The sequence below is a fragment of the Drosophila mauritiana genome, chromosome 2R (genome assembly GCF_004382145.1).
Source record: "Drosophila mauritiana strain mau12 chromosome 2R, ASM438214v1, whole genome shotgun sequence".
NCBI classification, from domain to species: Eukaryota; Metazoa; Arthropoda; class Insecta; order Diptera; family Drosophilidae; genus Drosophila; species Drosophila mauritiana.
This window is the reverse complement of record NC_046668.1, coordinates 7,509,132-7,533,649: the sequence shown is the minus strand read 5'-3', so window position 1 is coordinate 7,533,649 and position 24,518 is coordinate 7,509,132. Positions and strand designations below refer to the sequence as shown.

Below are 24,518 nucleotides of genomic sequence, written 5' to 3'. Positions count from 1 at the left end.
ACCAACAAATAAATTTGTATCTCAATCAAGCATGCGGTGTCACTTAAGCCCATTTAGAGACATAGAAGAATGAGAAATGAGTTTTTAGTTTCTTGGGTCTTAAAATCCATTTTCACCTCTCCACCCAATGGCACTAAAATAGGCGACACTAAAGAACCCTATTTAATATGCTAATCCGCCCAGGTGGCGACAAGTTAGAAAGTTACTTAAATGAATGTGTGGCCCCCATTTCGGTTAGTAGTTCTCCCTTGTCTAGATGGCCTAACCCCAAAGAGCACTCCGCTTGCCGCCAGTGAACTGAGCTGCTCCCATTCCGGCGAGAGATGGCAGCGGTTCTTGCAATTATGTCGCATAAAATAATTACAATAGACTGGGAGAACATTTCCTGCGCCGCTGGCGGCGTCATCAGCATTTCGTAATAATTAGTAGTGATGATGAAGAAGATCGGCCAGCACATGTGATGCCTCACAGCAGCAGCAGCAACAAGTTAAGACAGCAGTCACTACAACTGGCAGCAGCAAGAGAAGTCCGAACCAGAACCAAGATGAACCTGTTGCTGCGTCTTTCTTGGCTAATGGCGTGAAGTTAGTTTGCGTTTGGCCAGCGGCGCGTGCGGTTGTGGCTTATTCCCCGGAAGAATACCAGAACACTTCTCAGAAATCGGAATCGAAAGATGTGGTGTGAAACGCAGGTGCGTGGCTGCTGGGAAAAGGAAAACTGAACGGAAAACTGTGTCATCGAGCCAGTCGGCACAGAATTGGCACGGTTCCCATTATGATTATTATATAAAAATCCATTAGCCCCGACCAGCGACCCATTTGCAAGCGACCCCGAAACTTGTTCGCCTATCAAGGACACAGATCTCTTTTCCGCCGAGCAGCTCCCCGAGAGCTCCGTGAGTCACCCAGACAGGCCCATAAACAGCACCGACTTCTAGTAAAAGTGGAGCAGCAATAATAGGAAACGTAAGAAGAAAACGGCAGCGCAGAGCCAGCTTAAAAGTGAATAAGAAACTGTCATGCTTTCATTGGCAACAAAAGCGTTATAGCCCATTCTGATGAGTGTTTCAGTTTGAGTGTCATCCTCCTCGGGGAGAAGCAAAGTGCGAATAGTGACCCCGAATCAAACGCCAAGATGCAGTTGCTATTGTGGCTGTGCCTGTTCCTCCTCCTGCTCATCTGCCAGTCTAGTCCCAGCCAAGCCAGTGAGTACATATGCACGCTCGCTAGGAACCCCACCTCTAGTGACCCAATCCCGCCCAGATATTCTGAACACCCTGCTTGGGGTGCCCGCGGAATGCGTCCACCAGAGCGGCGTGTGGCCCTGCAAGCTGAGCTTCTCCTGCTGGCTCCAAGGCGGCAAGCACGCGAAGGGATGTGGCAGCAACAAGTGGCTCTTCAGTTGCTGCGTCGCCGAGACACAGCATCCGCACCAGCAGCAGCTCCACTCCCCCTCCTCGCCGCTGGCCAACCTGGTGGACTATGGGAAGCTGAAGCTGAACCTCAACAGCCTGCCCAAGCGGATCATGCTGCGCAGACGTGACGACAACGAGCTGCTCAATCCCAAGGTGGGTCTGCTGTGCTGCGGTAATTGAGCCATTGCGACCGCAGAGCGGGATAATTGAGCAATTTCATTTGACAGACGGGCAGGATTTTCCTAATTAAAGCTAGAATGAAGATGCTACTTATTTTCAGGGGTTTTCCATTTCGGTGTGCAACTTTCATATGTAATGTTGAGTGCCTATATATACATATAGACATTAAATGGCATTGACTCATACATGTCATATGTACCATTCTTAATATATTTATCATTTTCCCAGCCCGAGTGTGGACTGCCGCGGACGGCGCAGAACACGCTTCAGAAGCGCATTATTGGCGGTCGACCGGCGCAGTTTGCGGAGTATCCGTGGCAGGCGCACATCCGCATCGCGGAGTACCAATGCGGTGGGGTGCTCATCTCGGCCAACATGGTGGCCACGGCCGCCCACTGCATCCAGCAGGCCCACCTGGCGGACATCACCGTGTACCTGGGTGAGCTGGACACGCAGGATCTGGGTCACATACACGAACCGCTGCCCGTGGAAAAGCACGGAGTGCTGCAGAAGATCATCCATCCCCGCTTCAACTTCCGCATGACCCAGCCGGACAGGTATGACCTGGCCCTGCTGAAGCTGGCCCAGCCGACGGCCTTCACGGAGCACATCCTGCCCATCTGCCTGCCGCAGTATCCGATCCGGCTGATTGGTCGCAAGGGCCTCATTGCCGGATGGGGCAAGACGGAGGCGCACATGGGCCACGCGGGCACCAACATGCTGCAAGTCGCCAGTGTTCCCATCATAAGTAAGTGCTGAATCCTACTTTATTATTAAATTATATTATAATGTATTCCTTTTTATATTTCAGCCACACTGGACTGCATTCGCTGGCACGAGAGCAAGCAAATAAATGTCGAGATCAAGGCCGAGATGTTCTGCGCCGGACACTCCGATGGCCACATGGATGCCTGCTTGGGTGAGTCAATGCCACTGAAATGTTGATTTATTTCATCCTAACGTCCTTAATATAAAGTATATAAGCTCAGCATATTTTCTATGGGTTCGTTTATAAGTAAACCTTTTTTAAAATGGGAATATTAATCTGGTAATAAGTTTGTGAGCCTTTATGGATGAGATTATATCATTATAAATAAATATAATAAATATAATTACTTTTTAAATATATTTACTTCTCCGCTAATTAAATTTGGTTCAGAGACCATAATCTGTCCATTTTATGAGACATTGCGTAGTTCAGGTATCACAGCATACTTTCAGGCTTAGCTTTTGAAATGAAGTGTTTGTTATGGCTTACATACTTCTGATAATTAATATGATCTTGTATTAAGCCAAACTTTTAAAACATACCTAAAGACTTTAACTAACGTATCAACAAGATTAAGACCCGTTTCACAAAGAAAATATATATCATACAACAAACTTAAATTTTCTTTCTTTTTGGCAATTTTAATGAACTACCATAAATCAAAGCTTATGAAGAACATATTGTAAAGGAATTAGATTAGATTTAGAAGAATTAATTATTCTAATTTAATATATCCTTAGCTTAAAGAATTAATTCTGTTAATATAAAGCCCTGTTCCATTTACGTATCCCAGGTGACTCCGGAGGTCCGCTCGTGATCAAGGAGCGCGGTCGCTTTGTGCTTGTGGGCATAACCAGTGCAGGCTTCGGCTGCGGAGTAGATCATCAGCCAGGTAAGACTCTGATACCTTGCCAAATCTATAAAAATCTAGAACTGTTTGTTTCATTCACAGGAATTTATCACAACGTTCAGAAGACTGTGAGGTGGATACAGGAAGTGGTGGCCCGCAACGAGCTATAGCTGCATACGACCCTGGAAATCCCATCCCATCCAACCTTTGGCAATGCAACACATCTCATTAGTTTACGGCTCGTAGCATTAGGCAATGGCAACGTGCAATCCGCCGCCAGAGACGCATTATTTATTAGATTTAATAAACAAAACAATTAGCCTATTGTAATAGCGTTTGCCATTTGGGAAGTGGGCTGCAGACCGACCTTGAACGCCGCCACCCGCCGCTAAAGAAAGAGAAAACGTGGCGGCCCAAACAAACGAGCCTCTTGTTGGGTTATGTCACTGGTTGTGGCCTATTTGGTGGAGTGCCACAAATGGCACAATCCCTAACTGCCAGGCGGTAATTTGTACATTAGGCGCATTAAGCCCAGGCAGCCTGCGTTGCCCAATGTTGCTGTTGCGCAGTGCAACTGCTGCTGCTGCTGCCGCGGCTGCTGTTGCACCGCATCAACATTCGTGTGGGCATACATATGTCGCTGAGCGGTGGCAATGAAATCCCAAATGTGTGTCATCGAACGGTCAGTTATTATTGGTAATTGGCCGTGATTTGGCTCGGTTCGAAAACTTCTTTGCGCCGAAAGTAAATGTCACGCTTGAGACGCGGCTCGATGCTGCTGCTGAGTGGTATGTTCCGCCTGCAATTTGTTCGGCAATTGTTGGTTTTGCTAAAACACCAATTCGAGTTTTGAGGGAAAACGCGACTTCCTCTTTGGCGTGGAATGGTGATGGTAGAGAGGCGAAATTGGATATTAGTCATGGCGACAAAAGCAGCAACATGCAATTGCCAGTTGCGAGTTGCCAGTTGCCAGTTGAGCGACAAAACTCGTTGCCTTGGCCACTTTCGTTTTCAATGCGGGTCTCTCGCCGTCTTAGCTTGGCTTTTCTCTCGGTCCGCTCTTTGGTGACTATTACTCAATAGTCGGAGCTCGGCTGGGCTCGCTCCGTGCCGTACCGCTCGCCAGTCGGTTGGCGGTGTTGATGGCATTTTGATTTTGAATTTGTCAGCCGCCGTTTATTAAGTGCTTCGACGCGACGGCACAGTGTTCGCGAACTGCGGATGCATTTGGACGGCGCGAGACCGCAGAAAGCGAAGTGTAAAATATTAAAGATACGCTCCAAATTATTGCCAGGCTTGCACGACCAGAAGTGAAGAAGTGTACGTTGGAGAAAATTGTGGACTTTATTCCGTTTACCCGGGCGGGCCCAACACTCCACTCCACTTCGGCCTGCTATGCAAACGAGGCGCGATTATTCAATCAAAAACTCGCGCCGCTACGTGAATTAAGTGAAACACAATTGCAGAAATCAGTGACAGACGCGGCAACAACAAGTGTACACAACAAAAAGTACGAAAGTATTGCAAAATGCGCTCGCCGCAGCAACTGCTCGTGTTGCTGCTTGCAACAGTGGCCGCAGCTGGCCAAAACAGCTACAACTCGGTGTACAACGAGGTGATCCCGCCGGAGCTGAAGCAGGCCATCGACCAGGAGCTGCCCAAGGAGGCCAAGTTCTTTGATGAGCTGGACTGTGAGTATTTTGGCCGAAGCCGCCCTTCCCTCCTCCCGTCGAGTCAAATCGAGTTCGTTGCCTAAGTCTTTCGTTCGCCTGGCACAATTTGCATATTAGTTAACACGCCATGCTTAACCTTGATCTTCGCTGCTCCTCCTCGATCGGGGCAGTTGTGAAACCCCCTTTTGAAAATCGGACTTGGGCCCCCGGGGAAAGTTCAGCATTCCGTTCTTGGGCAGCCAATTCATCTTGTTTAATTGGACTTTCCAAAAGAAAGACACGAAAGCCAATTAAGCCCGTGCTTAAGGTGATTACCCATTAACATAAAGGCACCAAATGCGAGATGTGAACTCACATAGAAAGCCTGCGATTTTGGGCACCTGTGAATGACTATCAAAACGATGGCCAGCCAGGCCAAATATTATAAATCAAATGCTGCAGCGTGGCGGCTGCACAAGTTCAATGGCAGCAGCAGCAGCAGCTGCCACGGATATATGTAATACGAGTATGAGAAAAGCAAAAGTGTTTCCAGATACCGATACACGGACAGGAAAATCCACTGCAATTAACTTCAATTGCGCACTCGCAGTATTCGAAAGTGTTAACAGCGAGCGCCGTGAGTCGGCCATTTTCCCAAAGATTATAGATTATTTGGTTTGGCCTTTTATGTAAGCAGAAACCTTGGCCAAAAATACAAACCGACGACAACAAAAAATAAAAAACGTAAACAGCCCAATTGAAGTCGAGCAAATCGATGGCTTGGCAACATGTTGCCGGTTCGCTGGCAACACCGCTGCGCAGCCGCTCTGCGCTGCTCCGATTCGATCCGATCCGATAAAGTTGCTCTGCAAGTGAAATGGCCAAAAGCGGCGTATCTTCGTGTCTTCGGCTGCCTTTCGGACCTGGCTGCTCGGCTGTGGGCTTGGCGGCCGCAAAAGCTTGGCTTAGTTCTGAGCCGATTTTCCCGACGCGCGGTCGCCTTTCCGTTTGCTCGCTCCTCGCCGACTGTGTGCGCATGCGTAAAGAAAGATAATTCCAGAGGCACAAAAGTGAAGTGAAGATTACGCTTTTCTTTTCGAGCGTCGAAACCGCGCATGCGTGAACTGCGCCAGAAAGCGCCAAATGATAATAAAAGTGAAATCCTTGGTGAACTAGTGACAGGACTGCAGCTGGTCGCGAGCCAGTGACGGCTAAATATCAATCATAGGCCAGCAAGCGAAAGTGCCACTACCCCCATCGAAAGTGAAAGTCCGCGTGGGACAACCCCTTTCGTTTCGCCCACTTGCCATGCTGCCACTGCCCAGGCACTCCAAGGACACCTGGCTGCGGCTAGTGGTCCTCTGTGCCCTAATATGTTTGTCAGCGCCCAGAAGAGCCGAAGCTCTGGGCTATCCCAGTGCCCAGCAGGAGCACGACATGCTCATCCTGGACGCCTTGTCGCGGCGCAGTGGAACCGGATACTATGGCGAGAACAGCGTGATGGAGATGCTTTCCCGAAGTACTTAGCCTCGAACCATTTGACCCGACATATGTTAGACCCCAACCCAGCCACCTCTCAACTAATCTCGTTCCCCCACCGCCCCTGTCTTTGCAGTGATACCGCAGTCGTGCCGCTTTCGTGGCCACAAGTTCGAGTGCGGCCTGTCCATCTCCTGTGTCTTGGGCGGCGGCAAGCCGCTGGATCTTTGCTCCGGCGGCATGATCTGGTCTTGTTGCGTGGACAAAGATCTCGACGCCGAGGAGAGTCCTCACTCTGCCCCGGTGAACAACACGAGTGAGTATCCCCAACCGACACATCCACACCGATCCTCCTCCGTTCCGATTCCCAAGTCCAGACACACATTTGATTCTGAAAGACATTTCGCCTCGATTCCCTGCAATTGGAAAATTGCTGCGCTTGCAGTGATGCAACTCGGTTTCGTATAATAGCGCTATAAATTAGCTTGCATTTCGAAAATGACAACAAATTGCTCTGTGCACTAACACACAAGCAGAAGCAGTTGCCTTTGGGCGCCTCAGGGAGATATGCAACTAAATAGCGCAGAACACTCTATTCCGAATGGGATACAATTGTATTTAGTTAGCATGGCAAGCTTAACATATTCTTTAATCTTGCAGTTAAACATATACTATCATATAATATATATGATAATACAAAACATATCATTCATTCTTCTTCAAAGCAATTTCCTTAACCAGAGCTATTATTTAAAGTTCTTCAAACTAAAACTTTATATTTCGCTAATATGAGTTTTGCTATTTAATCCAAAATGAAGTACCATTCATAATGATCTTTATCATTGTTATGTGAGTTATACTTAAATTAAATATACCTCTACAATAAATTAAAATAAAAATGGAAGTAGTAAACCGAAAGTTAAAGTTATTATCGTAAGAGACGCTGTTCTTGAAAGTGATTTAGTATTACTTTCATCATGAGTATGATAACTGCTTTCTCACCCTTCTCGGCCTTTTTCTGATGATATTTTTTTTGGGTGAGAACACAATTGTGAGAAAGTTCTCATTTAGTAAGAAGCCCAATTCTTGACCAAATATGATCAAATATGTTTACATTCCTAAAACCAACTTGAAAGCATACACTATTCGCTGCTTTGTGGATCGATTGGCGTGCCATCAAGTGCATTGCTTCTATCGTAATCGCAGTGGATGCAATTACCAATTCGGCAATAGCTGCAGCTAGAAGACCAAGGAGACGAGCCATTCCACTTATATGTATTATGCCACACACGCATCGGTATTGCCCACGGAGTTTTATTTATTTGGTTACTTCAACTTGCTGTTTTCCATCTTCAGCTGTTCCGCAGCTATTTTGTTGTGCTCTGTTTAATTTTCTAGATTTCTGGCTTTTTTCGAATGCGCTCGTTACGAACATAAAAGCAAACCTGAACAATAACAAAGCATTACAACATGTTATGAATAATTCTTGGTGGAAAATTTTGTTTTCCCCGTGTCTCACTCGCACATCAATCTCAGTCTCAGACTCAGCCTCAACCTTTTCTTTTGCCGCAATTTAACTTAATTTTGAGAGTCTTTTCCCCACATTTTGAGTCAACCTTTTCCTCGAAGCCCATAAAGAAGCGGGTTCTGCGTGCTTTCTTTGGTATTTCATGTGTAAAGTTTTCCCAAGGCGTCTGGCGACAATGATAAAGCCAAAAACTTAAATCCGAAAACCGAAAACCGGAGTCAACCCCAAAATGGGCAAAACTCACTTGCGGAAATAAACGAAGGTGAACGTTTTCGCATTTAAAAGTGAAATTTTTGGTTTTCTTTCTTTGTTTCACTTCGACTGGGCGCCCTGCTCCTCATCCCTGCTCCACCGAAATCTTTATTATTTTGTTTGCTTTCAAATGTGGGAAAAATCACAGCGCCAAAGTTACGGCATACCCGAATCAGGCCGAGATCCGAGCTCCTCGAAAGTGTTAATCAAGTCATGACGCCGTTCTGTGTCTCCCCCCAAATGGCTTTCGGATTGGTTTGAATTACGTGCGAAACACCCGGACACCCAGTCTTTGTCTTAATGGCCCCACTGACCAGTCTGGGCCCAAATTTTCAGCTGACATAATCGCATTCGTGTCTGGGTCCCGCTTTTTATTACGAATGGAGACCAGTTTTTGGGGGAAAGTCTGACACCGACTCCGTTGGCAATGGTGACCTCTGGAGTCGCTGGCCAGACCATCATCCTGTATCCCGATTCTCACACACAGGCGACATAATACACTTGCATGACATTTACCCCGACCTGTCGACGAATGCCAACAAGCCGCAGCACCACCTGCACCACCACAGTGGCAACGGCCTGTCAGCGGCCCCATCCACATCGTCCACAGCGTCCTCCTCCGCACGACCGGCTTACCCGAGCAGCTACTACGGCACCAAGCGACCAACCCACTACAGCGGCTCCAATCCCTACAAGCCAGGCTCCTCCGCTGGCGGATCTAGCCGCCCATCCTCCTCCTCCTCCAGCCTAAACAGCTGGGAGCACGAGACCGGCGGCCACCTGGGCTCTATCAGCGGGATCACAAACCACCTGGACAGCTTCTTTGACGCCGAGTCACAGGTGCCCTTGGACTCCGCCGGCGCACCACCACCACACGAACCGCTGCCCAACGCACAGGCCTTTGCGGTGGGCAATGTCCTGGACCTCAATGCTGGAGAGGCAGCGGACGAGTACCAAAGTGGAGGCAGTGGTGGCTACCACGACGCCAGCTATCGTCCAGTGCCGGGTACAAAACCACCACCATATCACACATCTCTCTTTTCTCTGGCACCACTGCAATTGGTTCTTTTAAGCTGCACCACACAACCACTCACCCACTCTGTCACCACTCACTATGTTGCTATCTTAGTTTCTGTAGATAATTTCTTGACTTACTTTGGTACTCTATTGGCTGTATCAATATAGTTACGCTTACTTACTTTATATATATTTTTATTCCCAGGCTGCGGCGAGGTCTACACCCGATCCAATCGCATTGTAGGAGGTCATTCCACGGGCTTTGGCTCTCATCCCTGGCAGGTGGCGCTGATCAAGAGTGGGTTCCTCACCAGAAAACTCAGCTGCGGCGGTGCACTGATCTCCAATCGATGGGTAATAACGGCTGCCCATTGTGTGGCTTCGTAAGTACTGCTAAATAAAAAGGGAATCTTGCGAATACATACTAATACATCTTTAATTCCCTCGCAGCACCCCTAACTCCAACATGAAGATCCGACTGGGCGAGTGGGATGTTCGTGGTCAGGAGGAGCGCCTCAACCACGAAGAGTATGGCATCGAGCGAAAGGAAGTGCATCCCCATTACAATCCTGCAGATTTCGTAAATGATGTGGCCCTGATCCGTTTGGACAGGAATGTGGTCTACAAGCAGCACATCATACCCGTCTGCCTGCCTCCTTCCACCACCAAATTGACCGGCAAAATGGCCACTGTGGCTGGGTGGGGGCGAACCCGACACGGTCAGAGCACAGTGCCCTCCGTGCTGCAGGAGGTGGACGTGGAGGTGATCTCGAATGATCGCTGTCAGCGATGGTTCCGAGCAGCGGGTCGGCGAGAGGCCATCCACGATGTGAGTACACATTGTCTTAGATTTAAAACCTGCATAGCTCTTCTCTTAAGAAAGACCCACATTGAGCAACATCTTGTCCTCCAGGTCTTCTTGTGCGCCGGCTACAAGGATGGCGGCCGGGATTCCTGCCAGGGTGACAGTGGCGGTCCACTAACACTGACCATGGACGGTCGCAAGACCCTGATCGGATTGGTGTCCTGGGGCATCGGCTGTGGGAGGGAACACCTGCCCGGCGTCTATACGAACATCCAGCGTTTCGTGCCCTGGATCAACAAGGTTATGGCCAATGACAACGCGTAGGCGCCAACGCGCAGGTGTGCGTCCGCTGCGGAGATGCATGCCGTCAGCCAGGCCATGTGATTCCTCTACGACTCGGGGTTGCTAGTGTGTAAGACCGAGGTCCTTGGGGCCTTGTATTTATTTTACCATACTCCACTTCCTAGGGTTCCTCGACTCAATCAGTCCAACCGTTCGATCCCCCCACCCTTCATTCGACTTCATTGCATTCCACGCATTCTATTTAAGTTTTCTATATTTATTAAACACTGTTCGAATAACTCCTACATTTGCGATCCACTTTCACTGACATCGTATTGATACCAATAATTATGTTTTAAAAATAAAAACAAAATGTACCAAAATACAATGGCTTTTCATCGACAAATGTTTCAAATGATCATCAAAAAGAACTTGAAATTTAACTTTTTAAAACTTTATAAAACTTGCATAAATATTTTAAGAATTTACGCTGAAATTTAATTTAAAAGCGTTCAACTCTTAAATTTTGTTTAATTTGAAAATGTAGAATTAAATTATTGTACTGCTAACTTTTACATTCCAAGCAGCATTTGACACACTGCGTGGTTCGCGTCTTGGGTAAATAAAATAAAACTGCATACTTTCAGGCAGCATCTCAATCATATACAAATGATGCACAAAGAACATGATTTCGAAATGGATTGGAATCTGTGTTTATCTTGTTGAGCAAATAAGAAACAGAGGCAGCAAACATTAGCCAGAAATACCAGAACAGGCACGAACATCAAACAGAGATATCTACTGAGATAGCGCGGGAAATCCAAACTGGGTCCATGGCCGTGCAACAGGTGCCACATGCCGAGCATGATCTGAATTTCTAATGAGCCCGACTTCCGCTGGCCACCAAGCAGTAACCAATGACCAGTATCATCGCTGGGCATCCAGTGGATGGAGGTGCCATCAAAACTCAATAACATAATCAGGGGGAGAAGAATCGGAACGGAGCTTATCAGCAGCTCTCTCTCTCACCTGGGCTCGCTCTTAGCATCCACATTGGCATCCACTTCTTCGGGCAATTGGCCAAAGAATCGGGGATCGCTTGGCTTTCCAGGCCTCAGTTGCTGTGGAGCAGCCCCAGTGTCAAGGTCTCTCGAGTTCAAGGAACGGCCAAAGACACGCGTCATCGCCAAGTCAGTCAGTGGTTGATAGTTAATTGTGCGTTTTGTTTTGTTTGCTTCATTAAACAGAGATGTTGTGAGGCGCGATTCTTGTGTGCTGTATAAATGGGTTTCTTTGGCAGTCAAATGGCCTTTTCACGAGAGCTAATGATGTGTGGATTAGAGCGTGTGATGGTCGCAGTGCCTAAACAAAAGAAAAATTCCCACAATGAGTGCATTGATTAAAGGACAAAAGAAGTTAGAACGAGCTTTTGCCTTAATTTGTAACAGAAGTTTAATATTTCCCTTTCTGAAATGGGCAAAGTGTTTTTCCCCAGAAGTGCTGCTCCTTAGAAGTTTATTCCCATACGTTTCTGGGAAAACATACTTAAAAGCCAAGGAAGTCACCATGCAATTCTTATCAGCCAACAGGTTTGCCTGTGAGAGACGCAGCATAATAAAGATTGACTTTCTTAACCTGACGACGTGCATAAATTAAAAGACAAACAAACGGTGGCCCCCACACTCACACACTCTCACACTCGCACAGGTGACAAAGAATGGCGAGCAGCAGCAAAAACAAACTCATTTGCAACACAAAATATATATATTAAAAGAAAAAGCCACGATGTGTGCAAGTGTGCGTGTGTGTGCTGTGTGTGCCGTCTTCTGCTTCTTGCTATTTTAATGTGAAAGCGCTGTTAACCCCAAACTCCCCCCGCCACAACCGCCACCACCCCCCGCCAAACACCTTGTGCCGCCAATCAGCTGTGAGCCGCCTCAAAAAGAGAGAGGTGGCCAAAAGAGAGAGAGGTTCATTTGAATAAGAAACAGAAACAGAAACAGCGCCTAGCTTTTGGCCGTTCTCGGTGTTGGCCTTAATGAAAACCGTTATGCGCGTAGCGCAGTCGACGCCGACTGCACGCATGCGCACATGTTGGTGGTTTGGTTTTGGTTTTGGCTTTGACTTTAACTTTGAGCCGGAATGAGCGTGCGAGCGAGAGAGATTCAGCTTACTTACCAATTTCGCCTTACCAAGTTCTTCAGCTCTGCCGGCGTGGCCAAATCTCAGTCGCAGCGGGCAGCGACAGCGACGGCAGCAGTGCCAGTGGCAGAGGCAGTGGCTTCACCTGGCTCACCTGGTTTGTGGATCTTTTGTGTGAGCTCCAGTCCGCAGACGTGCGCAACTTGTCGCGCTCTTAACTTGGTCTTCAGCTCGTCTTCCGTCTTCCGCGACTGTGTGTGTGCGAGTGTGTGTGCTCGGGGACTTAGCGAGTGTGCGTGTGTGTGTGCGAGTGTGAGTGAAATAATTGGCCTGACCCAAAGTCCCGAGGCAAGTTCAAGTGCAAGAATACAAGCCAAGCCAAAGCAACGAAATCCCAACCGGGAAAGGAAACGAATCTCGGGAAACAGATTTTCCCAGCCGGCTAACAGTGCTTTGTGTGATCTTTTTTTGAAAGAAACGAAAGGCAGAACTGCGGAAAAAGGCCGAGAGCCAGTGTCAAAAGTGAAGAAACTCATAAAACGAACGAGCCACAAACGTAAGAGTTATAATCACACTCATATGGTAACAGCGAATTAAATGAAATGACCCAAAATAGCTGGCAGCAGTGAACCGCAGCTCGACGTCAACTGGCAGCCAACGCAAGTAAATGCAAAAGATCCGAGACTCAGATACGCATCCGCCAGATACGCCGGCTCTTTTTTCCCCTGTGCCAGTGGTTGTGCCCAAAGTGGTTGTGCACTTTCTACCGCGTACAAGTCAATTAAGCGCCAACTCACTGCGGTCACAGAAACAGAAACAGAAACAGCAACAGACTCAGATGCATGTGCTGAGATACAGATTCAGATACAGATACCGAGCAGCCGATAGATGCGCATAACTGCAACTAACTGCACCAGCAGAGGCTGCAAAACAAGAGCAGCCAGTTCAAGCGCCGCAAACACGGCCAAAGCTCGAAACGAGTCCAAAGCAAAAGTCGCTCCCTCCTCTGTAAATTTATTGAAATTCCTGTAAAATGCAAGCGAGCCAAAGCGGCGTGCCGCAAGAGTTGGGGCACCACCACCAACAGCAGGAGCAGCAGCAGCTTAGTACAAGTGTTTCAATTGCGCTGCCACTGCCGACTGCTTCTGCTTTTCCCTCGCCGGCCGAGAAAAGGCAATCTTGAGCAGAACTTTGCTTGCTCCAGCTTCCTTTGGCTCCTCGGCAAACGATTTTTGCTTTTCGGTTTAAAGAACTGGTCTGATAGTGGTTATGCCAATGGCACTTCGAGGGTATCAGGGGTTAGATGGACTGGGAGCTAATTTTTTATTGAATAGTTTCATTGAGTTAAATTTATCCTTATAGAGAAGAAACTGGAGATTGACCAAATGCAATGGATGCAGTTTTTATGTTCACTCAGGTTTCCCTATGTTAGATTTTACAGATTTTGTGATGAGTACCATAGGGTCGACCCTGCGCCAACCACACACGACTCTTCCTTATTGTTGGAGGCCTGCCAGTCCGCCTGTCTTTGGTCTAAAACGCACTCGACAGCTAAGAGGGCGGTGGGGGGCAGTGGAGGGGTGGAGCACGTTTGTCTTGCGGCCACAGATGATCTGTAGGCAGTAGGAAGCCTGTTGCGTTATTTGCATTTCACGTTCTGGGGCCGCTCTGGTTTATACAGGTTTGCCGGGCAGATCGCCTGCCAGGAGAAGTTGATGATGGGGTGATAGGATGAGGCTGCCTGCGTAGAGTAGCGCAAAATGACTCGCCCGTAATTATTGTAATTTGCATTCGGCATTTGCAATTGAGAAATTGCCGTTGATGGTTGTATTGAACCTGCAATGGCAGCTGCTGAAATAATTAGGCGGCCCTCAGCGACAGGCGATGCGCACGCCTGCCCATCGAGTTTGTGCCCTAAGTCTTTCGTTTTGAGCTAATGAACTGGGCCTAGCTTGACAGCCAGTTGGGGACATGTGGCCAGAAGCGCCAAGCCGCTGGGCCTTGGCAGCCCGCAGCTGAGTGGACACAAGACAAAATAAAAAAAATAAAAAAAGCCAAATATACACAGAAAATTTCACCGAGCTCCGTTTTTGGTAAGCAGAAATGAAAGCAGCGGCCAGCGAGACGCACTTCTTATTTGATTACACTAGAAACGTAGTCGATGTGTATGTGGTTTCTTTTGACGAACTAGTCGTTCCATAGCAAATGGCATAATTCTTTTGTTCAGCATTTGAAATTACCAACCGCTGCTGGCATTTCACTTTTCTTTTAGGTAAATACTCCGCATTTCAAATGCTGGCATAATACTAAAAAAAAGAAGCTACAAAGAAATTCGTTGGCTTTCGCTTTTACCCAGGGCTAACTCCGCTGCGAAATGTATTTTTAATACCAAACAAAACAAATTGTAATTTCACTTTTAACGAGCAAATGAAATTGTCACTTGTATCGAGTCGCGAGTGGAAATTACTTAATTGCCCATTAAACGAGGAGGAGCTGGAGGGACAGCCCCAACAATCCCCAGATCCCCCGATCTACCGATCCGGCGATCCGATGGAAATCATGCAAATCATCCGCTTCTACTGCTTCTGACCCAGATCCGGCCACATCTCGCTCTTCCCAGGCATTCTGGTTATCGCTCAGAAATTCATGTTAATTTGCACACAGAGGCAACGCCAACACAATTATACAGATACGCATACCGATATGGTCTGAACGTGACCCAAATACACAAATAGCTGGCCAACATTTTTGAGGCTGCGAAAAGCCAAACAATCGTGGAACTGGACTTGAGATCGTGTGTAGTACTAGTCAATCTATCGGTTTGAATTCAACGTCTAATTGAGGCATCCGCATGGATATGTTTTATGGCTTCCGTTCTTGATTACAGATTCCCGATACTGATTTAGCATTCGGGCTTAATTAAAGCCATTTGCTCAGTTGCGGTCGAAGTTCCTACGAGCCAGGTTCAACGACCGCATTACGCAACTAACAGAAGAGTCGCTAACAATGAGAGTTACTCTGCCCCCTTTCTGCCGCCAAACGCAGCTAATTTCTCAACGCTGCAGAATCGTGACTTAAAGAAAGACCCAAAGAAACCAAACTAAACAGAACAGAACCGAACCCGAAGAGAGCAGAATGGTCGATCAATGAATGTGTTGTCACCGCAAGATGCCTCCGGGCATGGACATAGGTATGCGTGACATAGACGCGCCTTGTCATCGGATCCCGGAGCAGGTCCAGTTAGCTCTAGCCAACTCATCATCGTCATTTGTCGTCGCCGGTTGTTAGTGGTTCGCTTTCTTTGATTGCTCCGGTTTATGTCATCATTTCTGTACATTTTCCAGCGCTGAACTTTCTTCACCAGATCGAACTGCGGCTCAATTAGGCGTGTGTTGAACCCCGGCTCGCGATGGGATGAGAACCTGGTTGGCACCTGGGACAGCCCTGCGCAGCCCTGGGAATGGGAACCTGAGGTTAAGTGCATTTGCATACGGTTATGTAAACGGGGCACAGATTATACAATCAGTAAATGATTCCCCTTCGGGCCGCTTTCTATGCTCACACTTTTGCTTTCCATTTGGAGCATTTTAGGCATGACTAAACAAGCCATCCCGCATATTACACATACGCCCTGGCTGCCTGGGCAAATTTAGCTCGTTCGGTTTCTGTTTCTGTGTTTTGTTTCATTTCTCCCCGTTTTTGCATATGCAAGTCACCAGAGACAGACTTTCACCTACTTGAGTCAGCCGCGGCGTATTGCTTCTACGCACTTGTTGCTTCCTCCGTTTGCCCGCTGCTTTTCTCTGTGGTTGTTGGGCCGTGCCCATCGGATTGGTGTAGAAAAATATGGATTCGTTAAGTGATCCATTTGAATAGGGCCTTAAAAACGTTTCACATTTCACATGCATGACTCATCCGGCGGGCGAAGACTAACCAACTTGTGGACTCTTTTTGCAGATGGGTGCTCAACACACGGATACAGACACCTACACGTACACAGCAGCCAGTAGGGCGGTAGAAGCCTCAGATCTGACCCCCAAAAGAATTGGAGCACCAGCGATAGCCACGTCCAGAATGCCACGCCCCAGCCTCGTCTTCAGCCTCCTCACACTGGGCAGCCTGATGCTGCTGACGGCAGACGCCAGTCCCGTCTTCGTGGATAATCCCAGCTTAGCACAGTGTAAGTACCCAATCTCACTTCTCCGATTGAATCATCTGCCCAATTGGGTTTATGCTCAGCGGGAAGAGATTCGGCTGCTGATGCACATACCGATCCCATCAGTCCCTTTCTTCTACATTGTTTCCCGAGAACTCCAGCACTTTCTCTCACGCAGACAATTAAAAGTCAGGCATCCCCGGTGATTACAATAAAACTAAGCCCAGATCTCAAGTAGCCGCACCCTAAATCAGAAGCCCCCAGAAACTTGAGAAAATATAATAAGCACGTTTCAAATCACGTAACAAGTATGAGAAAAGTAATGTGGCATATTTCAACTTGCTTTAACAACAATACAAAGACGACTTTAGAGTCCAATGGAAGAAACCCAAATCAGCCTTTTGGTTACATTTGAGTAATACACAAAGTAATTGTAAACTCAAAAAAAATAACTTATGCAAAATTAGAATATTTAACATAACAAGTATATTAGCGCAGTTCAGAAATAAAAGTTGTTTTATATTAACAAATTGAAAAAAAAACTTATCAAAAGAGTTATCCACCCAAATAATTGACTATTAATATTAATAATATTAATGACTTAATTTATTTGAATAAAATTAAGTATTCCAGTATGGTGTTTATATGGCATAAGCCAAGATTTAAATCATTGCAAACCATGCAGACATTTAATGCTGCTCTAATTTCTTGATCGTTTAACTTTATGCTTAGAAAAGTATTGTTAAAGTTCTAGTTCAGCATTAACCATCTTGAGATAACAGAAGCTGGCAGCCATAAACTTTATTGCCAAAAAGGCGTGAGCTCGACAGCGGAAACAAAAGACTTAAGCAACGAACTCGTCCGCAGTGGATCAAACTGGGAACAGAAAGAGCAACAGAGCCAGAGCACTTCTAATGAAAGTAATCAAAATTAATGACAATAGAGACAGGCGTTGCCGGGAACGAAGATTAATTGGGTCACAGCCATTAAGAATCAAATTTATACGCTATTAGCACTTCCTCTGCGGCCCCACACAGCTGCCAATTTGTCTGCTGAAAGACAACAAAGCGCAGCCTTTGAGCGGCCAGCGGAGAGATGAAACTAAAACTACTATACGAAACTTTCATATAAGCCGAAGCTGGCCAAAGAGCCAAACTGGCGAACGTCAGCGGGCAAAAGCAATTGAGGTCAGCCATCAAAGAATGTTGCCATAAAATAAGCAACCGCCGCCGCCAGTCAGGCCAGTCCGTCTTGGACACTCGGACGCGGACCGGCTATCTTATACGGATTCAAAATCGGAATCATACGCTGGCCAAGAGCATGTTATGTTTACGACTGGACCGCAGCGGCAACAAAGAAAATATAAATAATATGGATCCACTCGCGCAGACTCGGGTATCTACCCGCAGACGGAGACGCGGGCGGCAAGAGGCGGCTGCAGAAAGCGGAAAGTAAATTTGATGGCAAGTGAAAGGGAAATAAGACAAACAAACCCGGAGATCGAACCGAACCCTCTGTTCTTGGCTGCCGCTGACCCACATAGCCGCTGCGCCACTCACCCACAATCGGGCCACGAAATTGTGGTGCCGCATTCGCATGCCAAAAACGAATTTCCTTCATTGCAATGCGGGTCTTTTCCTCTCTAGCCGTCTGTTCCACCGACTCCCCTCACCACACCCCATCGTCATCGATTCTGGCTGTTTGGTAGGCCAGGCGAGTGGCTAGCGAAACATATGCTAAGCTGTTGACCCAAAAAGCCACAAAACGAAATGCAAACAGAAACAGAACCGCTGCCACTGCCACTGCCGGCCTGGCCACGATCTATGGAACGTGACAATGTCTCGGGCTGAATTCCCCTTTCGATGGATTATTTTCGTTCTCGGCTTAAGTTCGTGTCTTGAGTCATCCGTTTTTGGGCCGCCACTGAGGCATGGAAACTCAATGCGCAGGAGAACGCTCTTCAGAATTTCGTGTTAATTGCATAAGAAATGCGCGGCACCTTACGGCTAAAGTTCAATAAACGCAAAACACCAACCAGGCAATTGGCAATATTTATTTAAATACCCTCTAGAATGATAGGGTTTTCAACTTTTGGATGGTTTCAGAACATGATTTTAAGTAATTCCAACACATACATATATTTTCTATGAAAAAGGGGATAAGATAAACAGGGATTTGATAAAAGAAAGATGATGAGTATTTAAACTAAATAAGCAGGCACTTATGTTGAATAATCGGAAAACTTTAGGATTTAAGTACTTTGATTTTAAGTGCTATCTCTATATTTTGTTTCCCTATAAATAACATAACATTCGACGCATTTTATCTATACGACCCGATATGAAAGGTGAAATATTTATAACTTACAAAGAGTAAGTAACTGACAGTTGATAAGAGCCAATAAAATAAATACCCATCATTTGCACCTTCGATAATGAAATCCAAAGAGGTATTTAAAAAATCGCCTTGGTCAAACGATGCGCGATTTGTTTTCTTTGTAATGATCAGCAAAGTTCAAGCAAAGTGGCTTATTTATGTGCGAGTATTTTAAGCGGTAAGCCCAGCTTGTTAAGCGAATTTATGAGCAAAAGGGGCAATCAGGACCGCCGACTGTGCTTTCCTCGGACACTCCGGCTGCTCCAAGTTATTTCGCCCTGGCCGCGATTTGTCAGGGCCTCGAAACACAAATAACCAAATAACTCTTGGCCCCGTGCTGCCGCCTGTAATTATATAAGTTCAAAGCTCGGGCTTTCGGATAATTCTCGGCTCGATTACACAATGACGATGGTCAAGATGATGACGATGCTGGCGGTTCTTGGCGAAGCGGCAGCCGCAGAAGAGCAGAAATAATAAATAAATAACAATAATGCGGATGGGCTACTGTTGCCTCATCGGGCGGTCTTATGTGTATGTTTTGGCCGGCGATGATGACGCCCTTCAGCGATCTGGTGGCTTTTATGGGTTCTCATCTTGCTGGGCTTTGGCCTGCGGTTCATACCCATGTTCGTGCTAGTGTTCGTGATCGTCTTCGTTTGTTGCCACTTCATTTTCACTTGTGTTAACTGTTTGGCTAACGGTAAAGAACTGGCTCAAATTGGCGTACAAATTCGAAGGCGTTAATCGCCGCAGCAAACGGAAATGGTGTGGAGCAGTCGATTCGAGTCGCTGGGACCAGAATAGGAATCTTATTTGCTTTGTCCCCCCATCATCATCATTACTTAGTATATAATAATCATTGTTCTGTGCTACAATTATACTGATTGTTCTGGTAATTACCTCGCTATTGACAGTCCAATCTGGTCGTAATATCCGTCATCTGCCCTGCATCGTTCGCAAATCGGGACGCTCTGGCGTCTGTATGTTCGCCATCGATTGCATCAAGCAGAATGGAACCCACCTGGGCACCTGCATCGATCGTTTCTACTTTGGCTCGTGCTGCGCCATGAAGGTGAGTAATTAGCATCCCCTCGAAATCCTCCATAGTCCACTAATTCCTCTGCCCAATTACCAGGAGGAAGCCTCGCTCTTTGCGCCAGAGATCAACGACAACAGCATTGACCAGAACACCATCTCCCACTTTTCCCACGAGTCCACCACGCTGCCCACCAGTGCCCTTTTCAAGCTAACCACAGAAAGCAGCTTGTCCAGTAGTAGCAGCAGCGGTAGCAGCACCGCCCATCACCACACCACCAACGAGCTGCTCAAGAACGTCACCCAGTCCTATCTGAGCACCGTGAAGCCGGCACCTGTTCGCACCACCAGCAACGGGACGCTCTCAACCACACGCCGCCCACCGCTGGCACACACCACCCACAAGAACTCGCACTACGTGGTGCGCACCACTATGAAGCCCAGTGCCGCACCGACAACAACGTTTACGCCAACTGTTAAGCCACCGAGGAGGCGCACAACCACCGCCAAGCCAGTGCTAACCACTGCGCCGATTGTGGAGCAGCGCATCGAGACCACCTCGGTGCCCACCAAGTTTGTGACTTTCCAAATTGTGGAGACGACGACGCCAGCGGTTACAGAACCCACTCGCCAGCAGGAGACAACAACCACTACGACCAGGCGACACACAAGGCCAACGGGAAGTAGCTCCGTAGCTAGTAGGACAACCAGCAAAACAACAACCACTAGCACCACCACAACAACAACCACAGCAGCTCCACCCACAACAACGAGCACGAAAGCGGCGGCAACCTCCCAACGTCCTACACCACCGCTGCGCACCACCACGAGCAAGCCGCACAAAACCCATTCCAGCAGGAGGCCAGCACCAGCGAAAAAGCCAGTGAGTACGACAACAACCACCGCCAGTGGAACACAATCCACACGGAAGCCGGCTGATAGTCTGGCCAGCAGCAGCAGCACTGCAAATGCCACCACAGCCACCACATTGCCAGCTCGAAGGCCCGTGACTCAGACGAGCAGCAGCAGTACTACCACCACCAGCTCAACATCAACAACAACAACCACCGTGTTTAAGGACGAACTGCCCAAAAACCGCACCACAACGAGGCTGCCAGAACGCACCACTCAAGCTCCGCGGCCCAAGCCGAAACCCACTGGGGAAATCGTCAAGGTGCCCGCTCTGCTTGCTGAGCCAACAACAACCACCGCGACAAAGGGTTCATCCAGCAGCAGCAGTAGTTCTCCAAAGCCACCAGCAAGTAGCACCACTCCTTTGGTAACCAAAAAGAAGCCAACCACCACCAACGCGCCAACTACCACAACCACTACTACTACAACAACAACAACCACAACGCCTAAACCCACTCGAAGAACAAAGCCTCCCACAACAACAACCAGTACTACCAAGGCGACAACAACCACCACGAAGGCAACAACAACAACAACCACAACAACAACTACTGCAAAACCACTGGTCACCATCGAGCCACCCACAAGTGCACCCCTAACAACGACCACCAAAAAGACCGGCCTGATCACTTGGACCGATGTGAAGGCTGAGCCACCGACTAATGCCAGTATTTCGAACGATTGGCAGCCTGCACCACCTTCTAATTGGATGCCACTGACCACCGAATCAAGTGAAGCCGCTGACAAAACATCAGCGTCCACAGGTAGGCCTAACAAAAAACAATTTTAAGAACTTATATTTGACATGAGATTAAAATAAGATAAGCTTATCTTTAAAGGCAGCTAGATAATGGAAATGTTTGATAATAATAATAGTTTACTACTAAATAATTCAAAGATTACCCCTTTTAAGTTATTATTTCTCAGTGCACATGGCGGTCTTACTAATGCCTGTTCTGCATCCTTTCACAGCACCACCCAGCGCCACCGACAAAGTGGTCATCTCGGTGGCCACCAGTGTCAGCGAAGTGGAGACCCACGGCCCGGGCAAGCCGCAGAAGACCACGAAGCCACCGAAACCCAGCAGCACAGCCAAGCCCACAACAACAACCACCGCAGCAGCGACAACCACAGTGAAAACCACAGAGGCACCAGCGAGCAGTATAGAATTAGCCTCATCTACATCATCTTACACGGATCTGGGCAGTGATTTGGCAGCCAGCAGCAGCAGCAGCACCACAACCAGCAGTCCCACAACCGCAGCTGAAACCACCGATTACAGCGGCGAAGAACCGAACACAACGACCGTCGAGGCTACAGGCAGCACCACCGTGGCACCCGCCAATGCATTGGAGGGCGTCGATTACAAGGAAGGTGAGTTCGAGTGCCGGAGTGGCGGCGAGAAAACCCGTTCCTGCGGGGAGAAATCTATTAATACCTCGTGGCTGACTTTGGCCATAAGACAAAGCCAACGTGCGTGGCCATTAAATTCAATTTGAAGGCTAAACGCTGGCCTTGAGCCAGCATCATCGGACTGAAGACCAAGAAGCGGAGACATCTTCCGAGATGTCCGAGGTGCTGTCCTGGGCCAGCTAGCTCATAAATGATTACACAGGGAGAAAGCACGAGCCAAATGAATATAATAGATCAAGGGAATCACTCCTATATCCAGAGGTTATAGTGAGCTTTAAATATTTAGAGTATATGGGCAAGCGAAAGTATCTTATACAACACTCTCTTATAGACAGTTGTTTGCGTTAAGTTCTCATCATTTTCAGTCAGTCTTTTAGATAAGGTTTATACAATCACCATGAGTGATCAGTTTCCTCAGTGCAAGAACACTCCTAAGCTGGACTTTTGCTAGACGCAGTCGGCAACAATTTTTACAGCAATCATTTACAATAATGACTGCATCGTGCATGGGATCGCGGCGGTCATTGTGCCGCATGGGTCACGTTGTCGGTCGTCGGTCGTCGGTCGTCGGCCAAAGCCCACCAAAAACGAACCAATCCGAGCCAGAACCCCTGCTCCCTGCGTCCCGTTGACCGATTTGCGGCGGCAAAAGCAATCTTGATGCACGAATCGAAACAAGTCGAGCTGCAGTTCGGCTCGGATCTCGCTTCGGATGGGATCGGTTCGAGCCAAGTCGAGTTTGTGGCCATAAAGTAGGCCGTTGACTGCCTGCCTTCGGGCAGGCCAAAGTCAAGGACTGAGCCTCCTTGGCCAAAGCACATTACATTTGGGCCCAAATGACTGAGTGCCAGGCGGAGTGATTAAAATGTTTAAGGCCCTGGCGGGCCCATTACTTTAATTGTGACCTGACGCAGGCCTATTAACCAAGATCCCACTCTGAATCCTTCCTCTTCTTGTATCAGTTTGCGGCCGTCGCATGTTCCCCGAGCCCCGAATTGTTGGTGGAGCTAATGCGGCCTTTGGACGCTGGCCCTGGCAGATCTCCCTGCGTCAGTGGCGCACCTCCACCTACCTGCACAAGTGCGGAGCTGCCCTGCTGAACGAGAACTGGGCGATCACGGCGGCCCACTGTGTGGACAAGTGAGTAATCCGCTGACTAACCCATAGACCCAGTGCTCATGAGTGTTACTTTCAGTGTGCCACCCTCCGATCTCCTGCTGCGCCTGGGAGAGTACGATCTGGCGGAGGAGGAGGAGCCCTACGGCTACCAGGAGCGACGAGTGCAGATCGTCGCCTCGCATCCGCAGTTTGATCCGCGCACCTTCGAGTACGATCTGGCCCTGCTCAGGTGAGTTGGTTGCCCCCCTGTGGTGTTCCCAATTAACTACAACTTCCGTCTCCGTTCTGTGGCAGGTTCTACGAGCCCGTCGTCTTCCAGCCGAACATCATTCCCGTTTGCGTTCCCGACAACGATGAGAACTTCATTGGCCAGACCGCCTTCGTCACCGGCTGGGGGCGGCTCTACGAGGATGGACCCCTGCCCAGTGTGCTGCAGGAGGTTGCCGTGCCCGTGATCAACAACACCATATGCGAGTCCATGTACCGATCCGCGGGCTACATCGAGCACATACCGCACATATTCATCTGCGCCGGCTGGAAGAAGGGCGGCTACGACTCCTGCGAAGGTGAGTAAATGGCCAGATGTTGTGGACACCTCTGTAAACCAATGCTGTTCTCCTCCCTAGGCGATTCCGGTGGCCCCATGGTGCTGCAGCGTGAGTCCGACAAGCGTTTCCACCTCGGCGGTGTCATATCGTGGGGCATTGGATGTGCGGAGGCCAACCAGCCTGGCGTCTATACCCGCATCTCGGAGTTCCGGGACTGGATCAACCAGATCCTGCAGTTCTAGGTCCCGCCCTGGCCCGATCCTTAGTGAATGCCTAGCACGTCTTCCCCACACGGCATCGGAATCCAACTCAGACTCGGACTCGTGCTCCGGTTATGGAGGGATCCCATGGAGCATCAGATCGGCCATAACCCGAGCAACGATTCCAGTTGCCACTATTTACCTCCACCTGCCCGCACAGCAACCACTGACCAGACACTTCCATTGTCGTAATCGTAATCTTACACTTAGCGTTGCCTAGCCTAGCCTAGCCTAAACTAGTTAGTGAATGTGATTAAGCAGAGATCACTGTGCAGTCACGGCTCATGTAACGTATTAACCGATTGGACGGACTCCTAATTTATTCCCAT

General features: G+C 48.2%; 3 protein-coding genes across 11 annotated transcripts; all 3 read left to right on the top strand.

The window, feature by feature from the left end:
• The first annotated feature begins 601 nt into the window (after positions 1-601).
• LOC117137339 (serine proteinase stubble) lies at positions 602-3,543 on the top strand. Its single transcript, XM_033298734.1, has 6 exons — positions 602-1,204; positions 1,263-1,567; positions 1,823-2,342; positions 2,406-2,513; positions 3,157-3,255; positions 3,316-3,543. The coding sequence occupies exons 1-6, from the start codon at positions 1,135-1,137 to the stop codon at positions 3,381-3,383; spliced, it is 1,170 nt and encodes a 389-aa protein (XP_033154625.1). The 5' UTR covers positions 602-1,134; the 3' UTR covers positions 3,384-3,543.
• Positions 3,544-4,349: 806 nt separating this feature from the next.
• On the top strand, positions 4,350-10,611 carry LOC117137338 (serine proteinase stubble). 4 transcript variants are annotated; one of them, XM_033298731.1, is made up of 6 exons: positions 4,350-4,904; positions 6,481-6,660; positions 8,612-9,130; positions 9,347-9,524; positions 9,592-9,970; positions 10,055-10,611. In XM_033298731.1, the coding sequence occupies exons 1-6, from the start codon at positions 4,742-4,744 to the stop codon at positions 10,268-10,270; spliced, it is 1,635 nt and encodes a 544-aa protein (XP_033154622.1). In that variant the 5' UTR covers positions 4,350-4,741; the 3' UTR covers positions 10,271-10,611. The 4 variants fall into 4 exon arrangements, with proteins under 4 accessions (XP_033154622.1, XP_033154624.1, XP_033154621.1 ...); XM_033298730.1 differs by lacking the exon at positions 4,350-4,904 and adding an exon at positions 5,827-6,384; XM_033298733.1 differs by lacking the exon at positions 8,612-9,130 and having other exon boundaries at positions 4,360-4,904.
• A 738-nt stretch (positions 10,612-11,349) lies between these two features.
• On the top strand, positions 11,350-24,446 carry LOC117136293 (serine proteinase stubble). Of its 6 annotated transcripts, none has more exons than XM_033297134.1 (9): positions 11,350-11,422; positions 16,328-16,550; positions 19,817-19,974; positions 20,038-21,613; positions 21,822-22,223; positions 23,225-23,402; positions 23,458-23,610; positions 23,676-23,947; positions 24,008-24,446. In XM_033297134.1, the coding sequence occupies exons 2-9, from the start codon at positions 16,328-16,330 to the stop codon at positions 24,169-24,171; spliced, it is 3,126 nt and encodes a 1,041-aa protein (XP_033153025.1). In that variant the 5' UTR covers positions 11,350-11,422; the 3' UTR covers positions 24,172-24,446. The 6 variants fall into 6 exon arrangements, with proteins under 6 accessions (XP_033153025.1, XP_033153021.1, XP_033153023.1 ...); XM_033297130.1 differs by having other exon boundaries at positions 11,350-11,443; XM_033297132.1 differs by having other exon boundaries at positions 11,357-11,418.
• The last annotated feature ends 72 nt before the right edge of the window (positions 24,447-24,518 follow it).